The following is a 22,770-nucleotide window of genomic DNA, read 5'->3' as shown; positions in this document are numbered from 1 at the left end:
AGAGTAACAAATAGGGGTTTGGTGTCTCAGCTCCACTGGTCTGTGATATGTACTATCTTATCAAAACATGATCAGACCTTTGAAAACAGACTAAACTACCAAAATACAAATAACCCTCCCTAGCGAATAAGATTAATTTGATTAATTTACAGGAGGAAAGATCCGTGGTCTAAGATTTGGACTGGGTCATTTGTAAAGGGAACCCATTCCTAATGAGTAAAAAAAATTACATATTGGAAAATTTATTAAAGAATATTATCAGAGAAAAGTAAGAAAAAGATTCTTAAAGGATAGACTAACTTAACCTAATTTAGACTCTTTTCAATATTTATTCAAAATCTGTGATCATTTGTGTGTGCTTTCTGGAGATAAGAGTGATAAAATCCTTTATCTCTCTTTTTTTTAAATTTAATTAATTTATTTTTTATACAGCAGGTTCTTATTAGTTATCTATTTTGTATATATTAGTGTATATATGTCAATCCCAATCTCCTAGTTCATCCCACCCCCTGACCCCCACTTTCCCCCTAAATCCTTTATCTCTTAATCCTTATTTTTTTAGATGTCAACCAAGGTCAAGAATTAATGTTATTTTGCTTTTTTAAAGCATAGTTCAAATTACCTCTTGCTCATGAATTTCACTCAAAGATAGTTTTTTGAGCTGACTTTCAGCCAATTCACTCTTTAACTTGTTTCTAACTCATCCTAATGGTCATCAGGGACTCTGTACACTAATGACCTCAGGCCTTATCTTTCCATTCTTTATTACCATGTGCCAATAGAATACCTGAAACTAATGAGACTTCTTGATGTCCCAGTAAAGCAGAATGGCCATCTTTATAGCTATATTCTTTTTTTTTTTTTTTCTGTGGTACACGGGCCTCTCACTGTTGTGGCCTCTCCCATTGCGGAGCACAGGCTCCGGACGCACAGGCTCAGCGGCCATGGCTCACGGGCCCAGCCGCTCCGTGGCATGTGGGATCTTCCCGGACCGGGGCATGAACCCGTGCCCCCTGCATCGGCAGGCGGACTCTCAACCACTGCGCCACCAGGGAAGCCCTATATATCTAATATTCTAATATTGTAAGCATTCCAGTAAGATACACATTTTTTCTGGTATTGAGCTTATCTCAATGATATTTTCCATTTTATTAATTATCTAAAATTAACAGTTATTTTTTCAAAATTATACTGGAAAGTGGATACATCTTTCTATGGTAAATGAGTAACAAGTGGTATATGTGATAACTGGGTAGGCTTGTGAAGAACTGGGTCTCTGTTTTTTATAACAACCACTGTTATGCATCTTTACAATTATGACCCACAAGTGTTATTATTATTGAAAAAAGAAAACTTTGAATAAATGACACCACTGTGCTTTTTAGATCAAAGTATGAAACACCAATCAGACTCTTGATTAAAATTTTCACCCTTAGAATGGAATAAGGCTTAACAACCTTCCGTGAACAAACTACATCAGTAATGAGTAGACTGCATTTAGGTCCCTAAAAAACTATAACTTCCCTTCCTCTGTTGTTTCTCAATTACGCAGAATTTGCTTTTCATAGTTTTTATTAATAACAAAAGACATTGTTGCTAATGTCCTTGAGGAACCTAGAAGGTGGGGGAGAGGGATATTAGAAAGGAAGCAAATGGGTCAGGGGATAAGTTAGGAAATTCAAGTAGCAAGACCAGAGCTGTATATTTCTATGCCTACCGCAATTTGTATTTCTCAAAGCAAGACCTAACATAAAAACCCAGATCTGTCCGTTGCGGGGCACAGGCTCCGGACGCGCAGGCTCAGCGGCCATAGCCCGCGGGCCCAGCCGCTCCGCGGCATGTGGGATGCTCCCGGACCGGGGCACGAACCCATGTCCCCTGCATCGGCAGGCGGGCTCTCAACCACTGCGCCACCAGGGAAGCCCCATCTGACTCCATATTTTATACCATCAATGTAAACTTCTTACAGACTTGCACTGCTAGCCACTAACTTGTCTTTTGGAAAAGGGCTGATAGTAATCACACACCAGGACTTGGTATCATTTTTGCAGTTGAGGGCTTATTTCATCCTCAAATCCACTGGAATAAAAGATGGGAAAGATAAAATTATAGGATCCTAAGGCTCAAGACAGTGCTCTTATTCCTCTTAGCTATTTTACTCTCCACTAAAACATTGGCATGGAGTCAGAAATAGCTAGTATTCTAAAGAACCCTAGGATTGGAAAAAGAATGGTCCAAAGATAAACCAAACAGGAGAAAGGGGGTGAAAGGGCATCACAAAAGCCGTACATCACCAAATCTTTACCTAAACTCTACTGAGATGAGGATCATAGTGAAGGCAACACTGTTAGGACTAGAGTGCCCAGTAAGCACTTGAGAATCTGCGTGAACTCAGCAAGATATGGAATCACAGTGTCACTAATCAAAATTTTATCATTTTTTCATATTACATAGAAACAAGTAAATTTTCAGCACAATCCTCAAATGTAATAGAGGGTATCTGTTATTAGAGCTTGCTCAGAAAGAAGTTGTGAGGTGTTATTTTGGCATATTCATCTCTATGCAGCCTTCAATCCCCTCTTAGGAAATGCTTTATATTTTCAAGCATTGCACCAAAGTAGCACCAAAGTAGTACCTTTTTAAGCTTAAAGGTATTTGTCATTAAGATGGTTGATTTTAGCAGAAGAAGACAATTAAAAATACTTGCCATATAAGGAGAGGGAGCATTATCATCAGAAACACTGTAGAATGACACTTCAACTGGAAGAGTCAAATGAGTGGGGCAGAAAACACCACTTGCCCCTACCTCGGCAGTAAAGCCATCAACAATGCCGAGAGGATCTAAACGATAGTTCAAGACAGACTCCTGGAAGGCAAAGTAAAAGAATTTTTAAGAAATAAAATTTAAAAGTTAACACATTCATTCCTTCTTTCTATTTAAAGAAATATGTTAGTATGCTTTCTGGCACTAGAAAAGTGGTCATTGCCATTGCCATGCCCTCATTTCAAATGTTCATCTGACCTGAAATCAACACCCTCCCAAATCAATCTTCTACCATCTTACAAAGTTTGGCCTCCTTACTATTCCAACCCACACTGAACTATCTTTGAACTTCACCATTATTTTGATATAATCGTTTAATGAGTTATTCTTATCTCTGTAAAGAAAATACGCTCTACCAGAGCAGGTATAATATCAGAAATTTTCTTATTCCTCAGAGTATATTTCTACTGTTAGCCACAGAGAAGCACTTGAAAACTTGTTAACAGGTCATATACAGAAGTTCCATCAAAAGAGAAAGCCAAGTACTCATAACTTTAACTGAAAAACAACTGCCTCTTAAAAATTGTTGTTGGATGTGACATATGTTTTATTGTTTAGTTTAATTTAAGAAACAGTAAATACACATTGGGAAAAAATTTAAAAGTACATAAATACAAACAATAGAGAAGCTCCTTATCCATCTCTCCCAAGTTCATTTGCTGAGGAAACCACTTTTAACAATTTAGTGTTTATCTTTCCGGGTATGAGAAACATGTTAAACCTTTCACAAGCTCTCTTTCCTATACATATATCAACACATATATGCATACATCAAGAAATGTGAGTAACATTTCTTTGATTCAGGAATTCTTTGAAAAGAAACACTCCAAGCCCTCATGAGTCTAAATTTGAAAGTGGCATCAGCAATTCTCAAGTCCCGTGTCAAAAAGACCAGACCAAGAGACCTACGTTACAACGAGCCTTCTATATCTCCCTCCTGCCCTGCAATCAATCCAATCCATATCCTGCTGATGCGACCTCTCAAGTCTCACAGCCTCAGCTCTCTCAACACCAGTAACCTAGCTCAGACCCTCATAACCTCTCCTCTGAACAAATGCAATACCCTCTAACTAGTTATTCCATCTTTAGTGTATCATCTGTATTACTGCCAGAGTTTAAAAAAAAAAAAAAAGTCTTACGTTACCCACCAGGTTAAAACTTTGTGTTTCTTGATGTCCACAGGATGAAGTCAAATATTCACAGCATGGTATGTAAGGCCCACCCTACATCTCTTACCACAGCTCTCCTCACTTGCACACAGTCTTATACTCCAGTTCTGGATGATGCTTTTCAATATCACCATGCTCTTTTACTACTTTTACCCATATGCCTTTGCACATGTAGCTCCCTTTGTCTAGAATCCCTTGACACTTCTCACACAATTTACTTGGCAAATTCCTACTCATCTTTTGTAACTAAGCTCAAATGACAGCTCCTTAGTAAAACTTTCCCAGTCCCTTAGCAGAGAGAACAAATATATGGAGACTAAGAAAATTTCTATTACAATGCTAATTACTTCGGTTTATAGAGTATTTATATGTCCAACTTCTCCAGCAGACTGTAAACTTCTCTAAGGCAGGAAGTTTATTATTTAGCTTTATATTCCTAGCATACAACATGACACATAGTAGGTACTCAATAAATGTTTCTTAAATAAGAAAAATGTTCTAAGGATGTATGAAAATTTCAGAAAAAGAGCACAAAAATGCTAATAGATAAGGCCAATGATCCAATGTAGTCTATGACTTTATTCAGATTTTTGTGACTTTAAACGAATATATTGTACTAGCATGCATGTTAGGCCCTACTGAGTGCAAAACTACAAGAAAAGGAAATAAAAGGCATATAAATTACAAAGTAAGAAATAAAACTGTCCCTATTTGTAGATGATGTGGGAATCTACATACAAAAATCCGCCCCCTCCAAATCAATAAAATTAATAAGCAAGTTGAGTAAGGTCATAGGTGATTATATATGTTTATACATGCATATATATACATACACACATACATATATATATATACACACACACACATATATATATATACACACACACACACCCATACATATAAAATCAATTATATATATATATGTATATTTTTAGCCCCAACTCTCAGCATGCAGGATCTTAGTTCCCCAACCAGGGATCCAACCCATGCCCTCTACAATGGAAGCATGGAGTCCTAACCACTGGGCTGCCACGGAATTCCCTAAAATCACTGTTGGGAATGTAAATTGGTACAACCGCTGTGGAGAACAGTATGGAGGTTCCTTAAAAAACAAAAAATAGAAGTACCATATGCCCCAGCAATCCTACTCCTAGGCATACACCCAGAGAAAACCATAATTCAAAAAGATAAGTGCACCCCAATGTTCATTGCAGCACCATTTACAATAGCCAGGACATGGAAGCAACCTAAATGTCCATTGACAGGGGAATGGATAAAGAAGATGTGGTACATATGTACAATGGAATATTACTCAGCCATTAAAAAGAATGAAATAATGCCATTTGCAGTGACATGGATGGACCTGGAGATTGTCACACTGAGTGAAGTCAGACAGAGAAAGATAAATATCATGTGATATCGCTTATGTGTGGATTCTAAAAAAAGGGTACAAATAAACTTATCTACAAAACAGAAGTAGAGTTACAGATGTAGAAAACAAACTTATGGTTACTGGGGGGTAAAGGCGGGCAGGGATAAATTGGGAAACTGGGATTGACATATACACACTACTATATATAAAAGAGAGAAAACAGATAACTAATTAGGACCTACTGTGTAACAGAGGGAATTCTACTCAATACTCTGTAATGGCCTATATGAGAAAAGAATCTAAAAAAGAGTGCATATATGTATATATATAACTGATTCACTTTGCTATACACCTGAAACTAACACAACATTGTAAATCAACTATACTCCAATAAAAATTTTTTTTAAATGTCATTTACAGGTTCATGTTTAAGATTGTTTTCTAATTGAAGACAACTAAACCCTTGATATACTTGATCCCAAGTAGAAGAGTCATTACATAAAGCAGCACATGTATCAGAGACCTTTAACCATTTGATTTTTTAAAAATAATCTTATTTTATAATAAATTTAAATTTACAGAGAAGTTGCAAATATAGTACAAAGAACTATTTGATTTCGAAAATCAGCCTCCTTGATCATGAATCAGCTGCTATCAGCCCACCATCATCCTTCCTGGGTCCCAGAGCCAGTTTTACCAGGTAAGAAGGTGTGGTCAAGTCTATTTTCCAGCTCGAGTAACGGATACCTCCATCCAACCTGATTTCACCTAAGTCCTGCATCTCCTCCACCAGCTACCCAATTCTAAAATGTCACTGCCAACAATTCTCCCAACTTTACTTCTCATGAAAAGGAAAGGAAAAAGGGATAAGGAAAAAAGAAAAAGGGAAAGGAAAGGAAAGGAGGTGATTTCAAGGCTTTAGAAAAATGTAATCCATTTATTTCCTTTTTAAGAACAAATGACATAAATGACACCATGGGTCTAGGTTAGGAAACTTCAACTCTTAAAATAGTTTCAAAAAACATTACCTCAAAATTTCCTAAGAGACTAAGACTTGTTATAGGTGGAGCACTAGAACTCAGAAATGGTTTTTCATGAATATCTGGATCATCTTCAATGTTTAAACATGGTCGAGGACTATTTAAAAAAAGAACAAATCAGCAAATGGACATATTAACAACAGTATTTTCTAATTCACTTTTGTACAAATTAAACTAGGAGGATCTGATCAATTTTACTTAAACTACCATAATAAAAAATTAATGTAACCAAATTTTAAGATATGAAATATCTCATTTTAAATTCCTGATTAGATTTTATAATCTTTGTTATAATATTTGATAAAGAATATAAATAATATCCTAGGTTTCAAGGTGGAATTTATAACATATCACATAGCAGCATCTACTGGAAATATATAATATTGTAATGCAGTCTTCTATATCAATCTTCATTTTAAGTTAAAAATTAGAATACAAAGGCAAACTTATGTGACTAAGGAATATAATGAGAGTATTATTTGTCAACATGGAACAAATTGCCAAGGCTTTTTTGCAAAGGAGTATAAGACAAAGGAGGAGGTGAATGACCAGAAACAGACAAACCCACTTAAATGTTAAAACCAATGTAAGTGTTTGTTTATCATAATGACCACTGTATAGTTAGTTACTCATCATCTTAATTTCTCCCTCACTCATCCTTAATAACTGTATGTGTGAAATCATCTTGAAAATGATAAACTGAAAAATGGGATTCCTGTTCAAATTTTGATTTTCAGAGTCAACATTATTTACTGTGAAAGGCTAGAGTTTTGTGCAAGATTATTTCATATACACTAATGAATTTTAAGATAAATACCTTCTAGATGATAAGCTTTTCAGATGCAGTAATGAAGAATCCAGATTAAAGCAACCTGATTGTGCCTTTCTTTGAGGAACCTAAGGTTAAAATAATCACTTGTTAGGTTTCAAAAGAATTTCAGACTATAATTTTTTTCTTGAATTGATAGAATAATTTTCAAATGAAAGCTAAGCATATCTTAAAAAATAATAAAACTTCTCTCCTAATAGCTTATTAAAATCATGCTCTTTATTACATATTGTCCCTATGTCCTCATTTTATTAACTAGTTTGGAAAAAAAGATGATTAATAAAAGCACTTTTACTAGGTTTTGATTTTTTTCTTTTTTTGGCCAACTGCACTTCGGGATCTTAGTTCCCCAACCAGGGATTGAACCCTGGCCACAGCAGTGAAAGCGCGGAGTCTAAATCACTGGACTGCCATGGAATTCCCTCGGTTTTGATTTTTTAAGAACCAGAACCAGTTTTTTCTGAAACCAAATCTTACATGTAATCCCAATATATAATATAATAAGACTTTTACTTTTTACTTTATATACTTCTGTATTGATGGGGTAGGAATAAATGATTAATAGCTTTACAATAAAAGGGGGGGAAAAAGAATTAAATGGCGATGGGAGTCTGGGGTCCTGCCAACTCTACTGTTCTTTTAACCATCCCTACCCGACTGCACATTTCCAAGAACCCTGGCTGGGGCTTCACAGAGAACAGGTTTGAAAAATACTACTGTGGATTTTTAACCACTATTGTATACCAAATTACATTTAAGACAAACCACCAACTAGCTAAAAATAATCTAAAAATGAAAGACCCAAGTGTAAATTAAAGGTAAAATCACATACAACATACAAGTTAGACGGATTTGTCTTTAGAATTAATGTTAAATATGTATAAAGTATCTGAGTGATTGGTCTAATTTGTGACTAAGAAACAGATGATACTGAAAGTCTAAACAACCTCAATATTTTTAAGAGTTGTACAAGCGCACCATTCTATATTTTGGAGTTAGAACTTAATGTGAAATATTCAATCCAAATTCTCATGTCTTCAATTCAGGAAAGTTTTCTACTTTCATTTCTTCCAGTACTGCATTTTCCTCATTCCATCTAGCCTTCCTTTTGGAATTTCTACTAGGCTTATACTGAACATCTCATTTTATCCTCCAGGGCTCTTTCATATTTTACCATCTCTCTTCCCTTCTGCACTTTATTCTAGGTGCTTTCTTAATACGTGTCTATCCATTGACTAAATCTCTATTCAGCTGATTCCAGTCCACCATTTAATCCATGTGTATGTGTATGCACACGTGTGTGTACACTTCAATTATATTTTTCATATTTTTAATTTCTATTTTTCCAATCCCACATGTTCTCTTATCTCAGTTCCCTGTCTTTATCTTCATTTATCTCTTGGAACATACATTCACTCATTCATTCATTTATTTATGTTAACATCTTTATTGGAGTAATTGCTTTACAATGCTGTGTTAGTTTTTGCTGTATAATAAAGTGAATCAGCTATACATAAACATATAACCCCATATCTCCTCCCTCTTGCATCTCCCTCCCTCCCACCCTCCCTATCCCACCCCTCTAGGTGGACACAAAGCACCAAGATCATCTCCCTGTCTTGTCTTGAAACATTTTTAAAAGAATTATTTCTGATTCTCTTTCAAGTTGCTCTGATAACAGGATGCCTAAATATGAATTTTCTCACTTCTTCTTCTTGCTGATTCTTTTAAGGTGCTTTGTAATTTTAATCCCCCTGAGATCATCCTCAGTAAGAGTTATCTTCCATGAAAATAAATCCTTGGTGCCATGGGTAATAGATGTGGGATAGTTTCATGTTTTCTCATAGACAGCACAAATTCAGAACCCCCTAACCATGGGTGACTTAGGCTTAGGTCCAAATTCTTTTGGGGGCTTCTTTTCCCATCTACTCTATCCCTCCTATTGCACCCCTTAAGTAAATAGGTGATTTCTTTTCTCTTCTCCCATTTCTAGAATGGCAGTCCTCACCTGTTTCTGGCTTTATGGAGTTTGGTTTTAGGTCCCAGCTACGACCAGTGTAGACCTGACTCCTGATCCAGCAGGAGCATTAAACCCTAGCACTATATTAGATTTAGATATCCTAGAAGGTCATAATTTGCCCCAAGTTAGTTTCAGAGATTTATCTTTCTTGCTCTTACACTATATTATGTATTTAAAAGTTGTGTTATATTTTGTCCAGGATTTTTGTGTTTGGGAAGGAGGAAGGATCTTCTTGTATTAACTCAGTCCACCATATTGAACAGAAGTCTGTAGTGCTTTTTACACCAGCATGATGCTATAAGTTTTTTCCTCATCACCTGGGCATTTTGAAAGCACCTCATATGTAGGTCAAACATTTGGGGTTATTTTAAATTGTTTAGAATTCAACTTCCCTAAAATAAACACCTAAGGTCCAAGTTACAAATTTAAAACTAAATCTCTTATTCAAGAATTAATTTTTGAAAATATGCCAGATATTGCATGCTTTGAGTTTACTTAAAAAAACTCACATAAAAACAAAAATTATGTCAATAGCAAAAATAAACATGTTTTTAGTTTACTAGGATATTGACTGCTTACCTCTCGTTTAACTGAAATGGCAGCTTGAGCGACTATCAAATGCTTACCAGGAATGATATTAATCATCTTCCCAACACTAAGGTGGACATGATCACCCCTTTTTCAGATGAGGAAACTGAGGCTCAGAGAGACAATATTTCTCACCTAATGTCACACAGCTAGGGTGAAGTCAGCGTGATGCCAAAGCGAGGTTCTTAACCATCACACTCAGATCTATAAATTTATTAGTAAATGTAGAGTGGGGAAACTTATATGTCTCAAAATAAGAAGATTAACTGTACAGGTCGCAAGTCAAAGACAGCCACAAATTTGATTCCCAGATGATTCAGCTGGTGGTGTCAACCAGCCACAGTACTATGATACAAATCTATTTAGAGAAAATCCACTTTACACTAAGTATTTTCTTTACATTAGTGAGAATCAATATGCTGGACAAAAGAATTTCAGAGAAATTTTATAATCCTAATACAATAAAGTAATTTTTATTCATTTTTTCTGCCTTTTTCCATATTAACATTTAGCTATTAAATGTATCAAAAAATAAAATATTTTCCCACTAGAAATTTATTTTGAAGGTATTTAAATTTTTTCAATTAAAATTTGGATAAAGTGATTTGCAAACATTTTACATGTTTTGCAAGTCTAAACATAAATTAAGAGAAAAACACTTACAGGACTGGAAAGAAGAGGCAATCCAGTTCGAGGATGAAAGGCTCTGGTTGAGGTTCCATCCAAGGAATGAAAATTATGTTTCTGCCAGACACTTGAGTGTTTAAGTGGTATAGTTCTCTGCTAGGAAAAGATTTAGATTTTAATGGCAATATTTAAAACTTTTTTGTTTTTAGATTTATTCTTAACATGTACTGAGGTATTACATCCTTGGTGGTAAAGCTAACAACCTATATAACTATCTATACACACATATATATATACACTTTAATCAAAAAACAGTGTTTAAGAGTTTTTTCTAAGATGCTGAATAAACTCAAATATTCTAAAAAAAGTATGTCCAAACACAATTGCCTTATCAACATATTTATCAAAACTCAGTCTGGGATTCCCTGGTGGTGCAGTGGTTAAGAATCCACCTGCCAATGCAGAGGACAGGGGTTCAATCCCTGGCCCGGGAAGATCCCACATGCTGCGGAGCAACTAAGCCCATGTAGCACAACTACTGAGCCTGCGCTATAGAGCCCACGAGCCATAACTACTGAAGCCCGTGCGCCTAGAGCCCGTGCTCCGCAACAAGAGAAGCCACCGCAATAAGAAGCCCTCGCACCTCAACCAAGAGTAGCTCCCGCTCACCACAGCTAGGGAAAGCTCACGCACAGCAATGAAGACCCAATACAGCCAAAAATAAAAACAAATAAATAAATAAGTTTATTTAAAAAAAAAAAAACTCAGTCTATCATCTAGTAAGCTAACATTCAATTCTTTTAATCTGTGAAAAAACTCACAGAAAAAATTAGTAAAATATTCTAAAATATAAAACTATGTCAGTAGCAAGAGCCATTCTCAGAAAATATAATTTGGTATAGCATGATACAAAAATTTAAATGTGAATTTTAAAATATACTTAACACAGTCACAGTATCATGTTTTTGAAGATATAAGAAATAGACTAATTCTTAAGAATTTAAAATGGCAAGTTTATACCCAGAAATAAAAAATGCATAAAAACACATGAATAAAAATCAGAGAATAATAATTGGGGTCCTGGCTCTACCATTTACTAGCTTTATGACCTTGGGCAAGTTACTTAACCTCTCTGGGCCTAGAGTTCTCATTTGTAAACTGGAGTTAGTAATAGCACCTAACCTCAGAGCGTAGTGAAAGGATTTAGTAAGCCAGCATGTATAAAACATTCAGAAGAGTGCCTGGGCACCCAGTGAATGCTATATAATTATATTTAAAATGAGTGTATGAAAAAACAAGTATTAGTGGCTTGAAAAATACCATGGTCAAAGTAAGTCTCCCTATTAGGTACCAGAAAGGATCATGAAAAGCTAGTATTCTTAAGGCCAGGGTAGGTTTTTGAGACAAGTATAGTTTTAGGAAATTGGAAACTGTCATTTGATTAAACCCATGTGTTAGAAAGAGATCGTCTGTTGAAAAATATTAATTGCAAACATGGCATACTTTTAAGACTCTAATGTCCGGCAAAACTAATTTGTATGATAAAGAAGATGAATCAAGGTCACTCAGATTTGGATCGAGGCAGTTAAGTAGTTTTCCATATAACTGAGATATAAATTTGTGATATTTCTTGGAGAAATAAAGGAAATTTAAGCCTAATAATAATTTTCTAAAGTTAAAAAGTGATTTGGTGGACAAATAAAATGGAACTAACTTAAATATCTTTGATTTAGGTAGTGCATTAAAAGCTTACAAAATGTTTAAAGATCTGTAATTTGATTATCACCACAACTATAAGCAAAAGATATTCATCGTTCTTATTTTAAAATCGAGGAGACTGAGGGTTTTATAAGTTACATGATTTATTCAGCTTCACTCAAGGACCAAATTGTCAGGACTGAAACTTGGGTATTCTGACCAACAGCCCAGTGATTTCACTATAGATATTCCTAGGCATAACACAATGGGCACACTGCTTGTAGGCCAGAGCTGCTATCAAACAATACCTTAAGCTATTGATACAAGTTTCATTTCTGACTCTTATTTACTCTCCAGCAACTGTTCACAGTATTAAAATAAACAAAAAAAGGCAACAGGAAGAATTTACCTAGCATTTGCTCTGAAGTGGGTGGGTTTTTTACAAGGATGTTTATTATATCAGACAGTGAGTTTTATAGATAATGGGCATCTTGAGCCTAACTAGATCTCCTGTAAACAAAGTTCAAACCATAACAAATGTTTGAGGATTATATTTGAAATGTTAGATATTACCTACCAATACCTCTTTATTTTTCAGTCGTTCACACGTAAACAAACAGTCTTTTATATTCTTCCTCTGAGAACAGTTTTGAGATTTTTCATCAACTGGATCTTCTTTCTTATCCTGTTCATTGTTTAATTGGTTTGGCTTTTTGCATTTGAAACCTTCACTATCTTTATTGAGATAATTTTCTATACTATTAAGTTGAGTATTTTGTTCGCATGACTTAGGCTTTTTTGAGTCTTTATCTGAGCACTCATTTGCATGTTTCTTCAAATATCCAGACATTTCCAACACAGTAACATTTATTTTCGAGTCACTTTTTTTTGAATGATCAAACTGGTGATTGTTAAAAGATTCTGGATTATAATTTTCATTTATTATTATTTTGTCCTTATACTTATTTGTGCAAATCTGTTTGTCAATACTGTTACATTTTGAATACTGTTTATTGATTTCATTGTCAATTTCTTGTTCCTTAAATTGACACTCAGAAAGTGTGTTTTCCAATCTGATTGTGAAATCTAAGTTATCTTCTTTGCAATGAGACATATTTGAAGGATTCATTAAACCAGTGGCTTTGTTCTGTGTCTCTTGAAATGTACTTTGGATTTCACTAGGATTGTTTTGATGCAGATTTCTTCTTGTTTGAGGTTTCAAAGAAGGCTTGACATTACTATTGCATTTAAAAGAACTAAAATGTTTATTAGGTGTTAAGTGTTTCCCTTCACTGATGTTATCTAACAAGGAAAATTTTGTATCAGAAATGGAAACAGAGGTGTCATCCTTGTTTTTCTTCAACAAATTTCTGTCTTCATAGGAACTCCTAAATACTTTAGAAGGAACTGAACTGGAGTCCTGCATGTTGAATGATTGCCGGGGCATGTGAGGTGCTGTTGGATCAATGTGTTCCAAGTGCTGAGCAATCCTTGCAATGACATCTTGCCGCTCCTGGAGTAAAGAGCTTATCAAAGGATTAATCTCACCAACAGACTGATCAGAATGAAGACCATTACTAATGCAAGTGTCACTTCGAGGAGTTTCCGGTTTTACTCGAATTTTCCCTTCATTGGTGTCTTCTGAGGAGGTGAGCTCTGGATTACCAAAAGAAATGGAGAACGTTTCTTTACATTTTCTCACATTTTCATTTTCTTGTGAAACCCGGAAAAGCTTTGAATTAAGTGAACTAGATTCTTGTGTATTAAGTGGATGTCCAGAAACATGTGAAGTGCTTGGATCACAATGAATCAAATGCTGAGCTATTCTTGCAATAACTTCTTGTCGCTCCTGAATTAAAGAGCCTATTAAAGGATTAGTCTCACCAACTGACTGCCAGGAACTCTGGCGGCTAGATTCACTAGAATCAATCACTGAAAATGATTTTAAAGTTCTCACTGATGTTTCATGTGACTTTTTATCTCCTATACCACTGAAGCCCAGAATATTGCCTTGAGATGTTCCATAGTCAGATTTACCACTAGTGCCCGGATATAGTTTGACATTTTTGACAGCTGCAGTATATTCTGGAGTTGTGCCATTTTTTGCATGTAATATTATGCTTTCGGGTGCCATGGTCCAAGTTTGTTTGCTACACAGACGCTGTGAACTGTTTGTACTACATTGCTCTGCTTCAGTAGAATTTCGGTGCTGATGGGTTTTAAGTTCATGGTCTTGAACTCTTTTCTCATAAAGGCCAATATTAGTGTGAATACTACAGGTCAAAACTGGATAATTAGATTGTCTGGGCAAGGACTGAACACTGACTTTCAAGGCCACATTGTGAGACACATTGGGAACAGGAAACACATGTTCAATTGGAGTTTGTGAAAAATTCCACTGTAGGTCTACATCAGCAGCACTGATTCTAGAATCACACAGAAAAAAATGGCATCAATGGATTATAAAACATATCATTATTATATGTTATTTTAAAAATGTTAAACAGTCATATACTTACCTTTGTTTGCATTAATTACTATTGAGATTTTATTTTAACCTACTTTACCATGCATGTCATTCTAACAAAACCAACATAAACAGATTATACCTGGAATGGAGACCATCTTCTTTTTAAGAACACTATTCTATTAAAGCATTAAAGCTCAAAAATACTATAATTTAAAATTAGTTGTCAAAACAGAAAAAAGGACTTTCCATTTACTACTAAATAAATGGATTCAGCTAACTCTGTTGCGCATGGTGATTAAGAGATACTCTCTATCTCACGGCCACCTGCCTCAAGAGACAGTTAAGACAGTTGTTCAGCAGCCTGTGTGTTTATAGTTTTCAGGATCTAAAAATTAAGTCTACCATTATGGAAATTCAGCAACCCAGAAAGTTTTTCCACTTTATTTATAATGGTGGTACATTCTCATTGTTAGTTCTGTGAAGTAAGCTGAAAAGTTCTCTGAAAACTATTCTACACCAGATTTAACCCAAGAAGCAAAATGCATACTGAGTCATATCTAAATTTCTCTAACTTGTTTTGAAAAACAAGTAAATTTTTAATTTCAGTAAATTTTGTCCCCTTATATTTAGAAATGAAGGATATAAACTGCCTAAAAGGTAAAATGTCATTCAGTAGCTAACCACTGTAGCTGAATACACATTGTCCTTTTTCTGCCCTAGACATACCTGTAAATAATATTTCGTGGAATAGCACCATGAGAAACACTCAGCCAAGCACTTAATTGAGAAAAAAACACAAATGAGCGGACAGCCAATAGGAGAGTCTTCTCTTCAATAAATCGATCGCCACTCCTAAGGGAAGTAAAAAAGCATCATCTAAATGTCAACAAGTACAAAATGACTAAATTTTAGAAAGATAAAAGCTGAAATAAACATATCACTCAGGACATGTGCTTTCAAGAGTATAGGAGTGCATTTACCAGTGTCACTTGAAGTCACACAAGTACTAAATATGTAAATTTTACTACATAAATAGAGGAACTCAAAGATATGATATATTATTAAAATAATTTATAGAAAGTAATGGAAAACCTGATTTACAAAGGACAACTTCAAACTCAGTTCAACTTACTGTCGAGGAACTGGCTCCAATATCCATCTTTCTAATAATAACGCATCTTGCTTAATTGCAGGATCATTTAGATCAATCCCTTCTGTGGTGGGCCCATCGTCACTGTAGCAGCAATCTGGTAGTAGCATCACTTCCACCATGATTGGAAGGTTATTCTTCCACAATAATGTGACCTCAGACCTAGTTCGTCTGGCTTGGCGACACTTGGAGAAGATGGAGATAAGCAAAATGGCTCAAGAGCCCACCCAATTTTATATTTAAATTTGAAAAATATAATTGTAAAGCAGACATCTGTATGAAAATGAGTTGCCTATTGCAGGGCTCAGCTCAGGCTTGTCTGCCTATTTAGGTTTCCTCATTAAACAATGCATCAGCACTAGGAGCTCTAGAGTGTGGGGATTAGTAGCAAACAACAATTATGATGCAAATTTTCTCCGGGGAGGATATCTTTGCTCTATTTTGTGGAAAAAGAACTGCCAAGCCCAATGTCTGACAGGCCTCAAGATGGCCCAGCCTCGCCTCATTTGTTAACTACATCATCATTAATTAGAGGAAAGATTCATTCTAAGATCAAAATATTAAAAACTCATTTTCATTAAACACTCAAAGTAGACAACATTTTTAGAAGTTTAAAATTTTGGACTACAGTTAAGAGGCTAACTGGGAGAAAAATCCTTACAGCAAATTATACGCTACATATCAAAATAAATATTTTTAACAGTATTCTACAAAAACATTAATGATAGCAAAAAGTATCCTCCCATTAAAAAGGGGAAGGATATAAGAGGGAAAGTGATTAATGTGGGGAAAATAATTATGAACATCAATCTATTAAATAAACAAGAACACAAAGTTGATGAACCGGGGCTGAGACTAAAACTAAAGAAAAGCTAATTCATAGTAACAAAGATAATCTTAAATCTGGTGTGTGTGGAGGCAGGTATGAAACTGGCTGCCCACCTGCCTGCTGATGGAAAAGCTACCTACTGTGGCCTTTGAGAGCCTTGTTTACAGCCAAAATTATTAGCTGCAGTTCAGGATTAGTACCTTTTCTTTATGTTGTGACCGATTTTATACTTAAATGTGAACATTATAATTGTGATTTAACAAAGTCAATGACAGAATTTAAACAGGTTTATATAAAAGATAAAAAGCATTCAAAACACAATTCTCACCTGGGCCAGCTTATCACTACATTCATGTTTGCTAGTTACTGGGTAACAGGACTGTGCTGGAGGGCAATGGAAACTTTCCGTCCGACCTTTAACAGAACATTCAGGTGTTCGTCCTTCTGTTATTAACAAGGCCAGAGAGACCAAGAACTCCTCTGCATCATATTCAAAATATTCATCCAGACTATCTGGTATCAAAAGAAAGAAAGAAAGAAAGATGGGTCCTTGCTTTAAGGTATTCTTGACAAGAACTCTTTTTTTTTTTTTTAACATCTGTATTAGAGTATAACTGCTTTACAAGAACTCATTTTTTTATGTCTAAAATAACTAATGCCATAGCCCAAATTCAAGTATATTCACTAACAAAGAGTGAAAAGAGAATAAAATGAGGCAATTAAAATACAATAAACTCTTGGTACTTCCCTGGTGGCGCAGTGGTTAAGAATCCGCCTGCCAGTGCAGGGGACACGGGTTCGAGCCTTGGTGCGGGAAGATCCCACATGCCACGGAGCAACGAAGCCCGTGCGCCACAACTACTGAGCCTGTGCTCTAGAGCCCATGTGCCACAACTACTGAGACCGTGAGCCACAACTACTGAAGCCCACGCTCCTAGAGCCCGTGCTCTGCAATAAGAGAAGCCACTGCAATGAGAAGCCCGAGCACCGCAATGAAGAGTAGCCCCCCCTCACCGCAACTAGAGAAAGCCCGTACGCAGAAACGAAGACCCAACACAGCCAAAATAAATAAATAAACAAACTCATTAAAAAAACCCAATAAACTCTTAATTCACAAGGTACAGAAGTCAGATGATGATGGATAATTCAAAATTTCATTTAAGACAAAGCCGGTTAAAATTACGGCATAAAATTGTTTTTATGTAAACTTCAATTAAAATGTTTAAGATTTAGGAATACATTTATAATCTTTTAGATAATGATATTTTTGGACATCAAATACAATAGTTTTCACACACAAAACTTCGCCAATAGCCAAAAGGTCAAAATGTCTTATTAGGTCATATAAATATTTTCAGCTAAGACGTTTTATTACTGTTATTAAATATTAGAAAAAGAGGCAGATACAAATGTATGTTTCTCCTTTTCTCTCCCTCTCCCTTCCTTAACTAGTTCCTTGTTCTTACAGCCCTAATTCTGTGATGTGGACACTCACAGCCACAGGGTCCTTCTCTTTCCTTGCTATGCAGTGGTAGTAGTTTCAGAGGAAGAAATTTTATAATTATCCAACAGGAGATGCAGGCCTGTATTTCAATATATGAAGTGTGATATTTTTTGGTTACTAGGCAGTTCCAAACAATCTAACCTGCAGATGTTTCACTTAGATATATTAAATTAAAACTTTTTCACAAGTCCTCCAATTTTAAAAGCACGGTTAGTCTTTAAAACTGCTAACCTGCTATGCAGGTTGGACATGAATGCATGTGTACATGCACACACGTAATTCAATTTATAGTGCAAACTTGAAAAGGTTGCTTTCTCTTATCTCTGCCAGCTAAGCAACACATATTTTAAGTGCCTAGCACACTGTAGTAGGTGACAAGGGGACACAAAGTTGTACTGCACATAGCTAATAGTTTCAAAGGATTTGATTCAGCGACGATTTTTTAAAACAATAGAACACTGAAGCATATAATAAATTCCAAAGAAGTTCAGATAACAGTGGTAAAATTTTGCCGAAGAGGTAGATGTTAAGCTGAACCATGAGAGAGAAAGTGCAACTTGAGTGGAGCATTTGTACAAAAACAGTGTAGAAAAGGCAGGACTGGAGCCTGATTGTGAATAGCCTTGAAGAGTATGACGACGAGTGCCTATTTCTAGCCTCAGGAAGGCCTTAAGGAAAAGAAGGAGTCTTGAGAGCCAACTTGATCGAGCTGGTATTTTAAGACCATTCAGTCCCTAAAATGACCATTTGCAATATATAAAATAACAGCCAGCACTTAGTAATGTTAGGCATTGCCAGTTCTCACTACTTTCTATACATTAACTCATTTACTCCTCAAAGCAGCTCTAGAAGGGACTATTACCACCATTTTTATAGATAACCGAAGCATAGAGAGGTTAAATAACTTGCCCAAGATCACCCAGCTAGGAAGTTGCAAAGTTGAAATTTGAACCTACACAAGTCTGGTTCTAGAATCTGAGTCGCTAACTACCCCACGCATGCTTCCTTTCACTGTGGCTACAAATTTTGCCTTTATATACTTTAACAGATGTTTGTAAAAATATAAATAATATATATTCAACATATATTTTAACAATATATTTTGGAATATTGTGGTACAGGGTTTGTTTCCAGGAAAAGGACCATAATTTATAATAATGTGCCAAACTGGGGGAAAAAAAGTGGTCTCAACTTTCAACTTTCCTCCAGGAACCAATTAGGTCATAAGCCAAGGGTCTCCTGTGGTCTCCTGGGACTCACTGAGTTAAACCATGGTGTCCTCCAGAGGGAAGCAAAAGACATAAAAAGAAATCCATTCAGACCTTTCTCTGATGGTTCTGTGAGTTTTCAAGGCTAGCTCAGGCTTGCCATGGGCTGGCTACATGGGATGATTTTAGCTCCCGGGAGATTTCTCTGGGCTCATCCTTTTCCCTCTCTCGGACTGTGGGGTAATCCTGCAGAGCTAAGAATTGTGGCAGAGCAGTGGCTCTTACGCTATGGAAAGCTGAATGATGTCAAGATGTCAGTTACTCCATGTGAGTACCAAGGATGGTTCACAGCCTAAGTAATGTCTCATATATATTTGGCACTATTTTTTTAAAATTATAATTTATGTCCAAAACCCTAGCAGGATATCCATTGACAGATGAATGGATAAAGAAGACGTGGTACATATATAACACAATGGAATATTACCGAGCCATTAAAAAGAAAGAAATAATGCCACCTGCAGCAACATGGATGGACCTGGAGATATCATACTAAGTGAAGTTAAGTCAGAGAGAGAAAGACAAATATCATATGATATCACTTATATGCGGAATCTAAGAAAAAAAATGATACAAATGAACTTACTTACAAAACAGAAACAGACTTACAGACTTAGAGAATGAATTTATGGTTACCTGGGGGAAGGGTGGGAAGGGGGAATGAATTTATGGTTACTGGGGGGAAGGGTGGGGAGGGGGATAGATTGGGAGTTTGGAATTGACATGTACACACTGTTATATTTAAAATAGATAATTAACAAGGAGCTACTGTAAAAAAAATAAAAAACAACCCTATCAGGAAATGGCTTACTCATATACTAGAAATTACCAAGTTTAAAGTGATAAAAATTAAACTGTTATACACCGTAAAGCAACTATACTCCAATAAAAATTTTAAAGAACTGTTACGTGATGACAACCTTTAGGAACTTGTCAGGAAAAATTTATGAGTGTCTGAATTTTAATAAATGAGAATACTAAATCACAGTAGTCATTAGAAAAGTTGCATTATTAAAATTTTGATAATTTCAATCTCTAAAACCTCTGCCATAGCGCAGGGTTTACTGTAGTAAAGAATATGACTAAGGAACTGGGAAATTTTATGTCATAATAAAGAAAATTCATTAGATCCGATGATACTTTGAGGACATAGCTTACTCAAGAAATAAGGTATAATTTTTGGGTCTCTGAAAACAATTTACTCTTTACAAAAACAAAAAGTGTTGCAAATCTAGACAAATACGGGCTGCTAAGGCTTATCTACTAGCTATACATTTTAAAAGAGATAAATTATTTGATGTAAAACATAACTTTGAAAAGAACAGAAAGGATGTTATAAATTCTCACAGGCTATCAATGACAAATCATTACAGAGTGGGAATTAATCAATCAAAACATAGTCCCTCTGCCCCCAAAACCTCAATGAGGATAGTGCTTATGCCACAGTCTGACTAGAAGCCATGACCAGACTAGCTCCTTTTTCGTGGCACACTCTTCTGGCTCCGGAGTTCAGCCATCTTAAAGTTCTTCATCTGTTCTCTCCAACAAAAGAGGTTAATAATTTGGCCACTGGGAAAACCTTAAATAATCAGAATGACCCATAGGTGAAACAGACTAACTTGGGAAGTAAATTCTTCATCACCAAGGCACAAACAGACTGATAAACAATTGCCAGGGGTGTGGTTGAAGGGATTTAGCTGTCAAGTGGAAACTGAATTAGACTTGCAGTGGTTCTTTCAACCTTGAGAGTCTATGAATCTCTGTTCTTCAGAAGTACTTCATAAAAAACCTAGGGGAGAGACCAGAACCACCACTTCCTTCTTGGGAGGCCCTAACCAGGAGCCCCTCTCAATCAGAAGTCGTCATAAACACTTAATGGTGGTGTCTCTGGATCCTTGATTTAAAACAAAAACCTAGGATACTTCAAAGCTCTGTCTCAAGGAAACAGAAGAAGGTCCTTCCTACCGTTGGGCTGCTGTATATACTGTTCAATTTACTTCTAAAGCCTGCCAAGGTAGTAGATTGCACCCCCCTCATATATGGAATAAAATGGCAAGAGAAGCATGAGAACACCTGGGGGATTGCCAAAAAGAAAGTTTCTCTAAAAAGAATGTCCTTTCAAACTTATGATGGACAATCTAATAATATGAATAAAAATTATTCTATGAATTTATTCCAATGAAATAATAGAACAAGTACACAGAGATGAATGTTGAAGGATATTTATTAAAATGTTTATACCAGTCAAAAATAATTGTAATCAATCTAAATGTCCAACAAAAAGGGACTGGTTAAATATACTGTGGTACAGTTTTACCTAAAATAATGATATAGATCTACTTTTGACAAGGAGAGATTATCTACATCATAAGTGAAACACAGCTCTCAAAAGAATGTTATGATCATGTGTTTGTGGAATTACACATGCATAGAAAGTTATACATGCAACAAAATATTATCAGTCCTATAAAGCAAACACACAAACACATAAACTAAATTTTAAATAAATTACTATTCTCTGACTGGCATTAGATAAATGATAAAGCCTATTAACTGAAAAATAATATGTAAATAAAAGAATTACATAGTGTCATATATTTTAATTAGAGTTATTGTTTTGTAAAACCCCTGCTAAGGAGATCATAGTCTGGTTACTCAGTAGAGGAATTTGTGAAGACACACGTAAGTAACAGCACACTGGTTCTGGTGTTGAAAAATTAGAACTTAGCAGTTTGAACACTTTTCTGCTTTGCTTTCTTTCTTTTTTTCTCTTTATAAATAATCTTTTAAAAATAATTAGGTAAGAACTAGCATCTCAAACTGATAATATGAGAAACATATGGATGAATCTGAGAAAGGGTGTTAAGAATTAGTAGAAGAGGTTATGCTCAGAGAATTGGACTCTCAGTTGATATTACCAGTATGTAGGTATGAAGATGGTGCTAAGTGCCATGCTATAATTGCAAAAATTGAGAATAATTATGTAAATGCTTTATACTAACTGTTGAGGGATGGCTTTTCTGAGCAGATAACATTTAATTAAGCCAAGGTCTGAACAAGGAACAAGCAATTCAAAAATCAGAGGAAAGAGCATTCTGAGCAGTGGGTCTAAGGTGACAATAAAGGAGTAATGTCCCAGGAACTAAAAGGTGAGTAAGGCTGGAATGGCAGTAGCAGAGAGGGAAAGTGGTAAGAACTATAGTTTAGAATGGTGGGCAGGGACTACATCACACAGGATTTTGAAGCTAGGGCAAGGAGTTCAGATTTTATCCTAAATGCAATGGGAAGTCACTGGAGGGTTTTTAACTAGAGAAGTGACACGATCTGATTTACATTTTTAAATGATCGCTCTGACTGCTATGTTGATAACAGAATAGGGGAA

At 35.6% G+C, this 22,770-nt stretch overlaps 1 protein-coding gene across 9 annotated transcripts in view; it reads right to left on the bottom strand.

Moving 5' to 3' along the window:
• Positions 1–22,770, bottom strand: part of ATOSA (atos homolog A) — an 86,272-nt gene that overhangs the window by 7,507 nt on the left and 55,995 nt on the right. For 5 of the 9 annotated variants that reach the window (XR_003004426.1, XM_024754334.1, XM_024754338.1 and 2 more), the window contains exons 3-10: positions 16,945–17,129; positions 15,770–15,972; positions 15,364–15,489; positions 12,745–14,593; positions 10,506–10,625; positions 7,223–7,302; positions 6,394–6,502; positions 2,708–2,866 (exon numbers count right to left, since the gene is read on the bottom strand). Coding sequence is in view for 7 of the 9 variants with exons in the window: in XM_024754334.1 (XP_024610102.1) it covers positions 2,708–2,866; positions 6,394–6,502; positions 7,223–7,302; positions 10,506–10,625; positions 12,745–14,593; positions 15,364–15,489; positions 15,770–15,972; positions 16,945–17,129 (2,831 nt within the window). In the remaining 2 variants the exon portion in view is untranslated. The remainder of the gene's footprint in view (positions 1–2,707; positions 2,867–6,393; positions 6,503–7,222; positions 7,303–10,505; positions 10,626–12,744; positions 14,594–15,363; positions 15,490–15,769; positions 15,973–16,944; positions 17,130–22,770) is intronic. The other 4 variants (XR_003004427.1, XM_024754337.1, XM_024754339.1 and 1 more) reach the window with 3 other exon arrangements.

This window comes from Neophocaena asiaeorientalis, unplaced genomic scaffold (assembly GCF_003031525.2).
Source record: "Neophocaena asiaeorientalis asiaeorientalis breed wild unplaced genomic scaffold, Neophocaena_asiaeorientalis_V1.1 scaffold391, whole genome shotgun sequence".
Lineage (NCBI taxonomy): Eukaryota > Metazoa > Chordata > Mammalia > Artiodactyla > Phocoenidae > Neophocaena > Neophocaena asiaeorientalis.
Note: the sequence above shows the minus strand (reverse complement) of the source record. Positions and strands in the feature narration are given on the sequence as shown.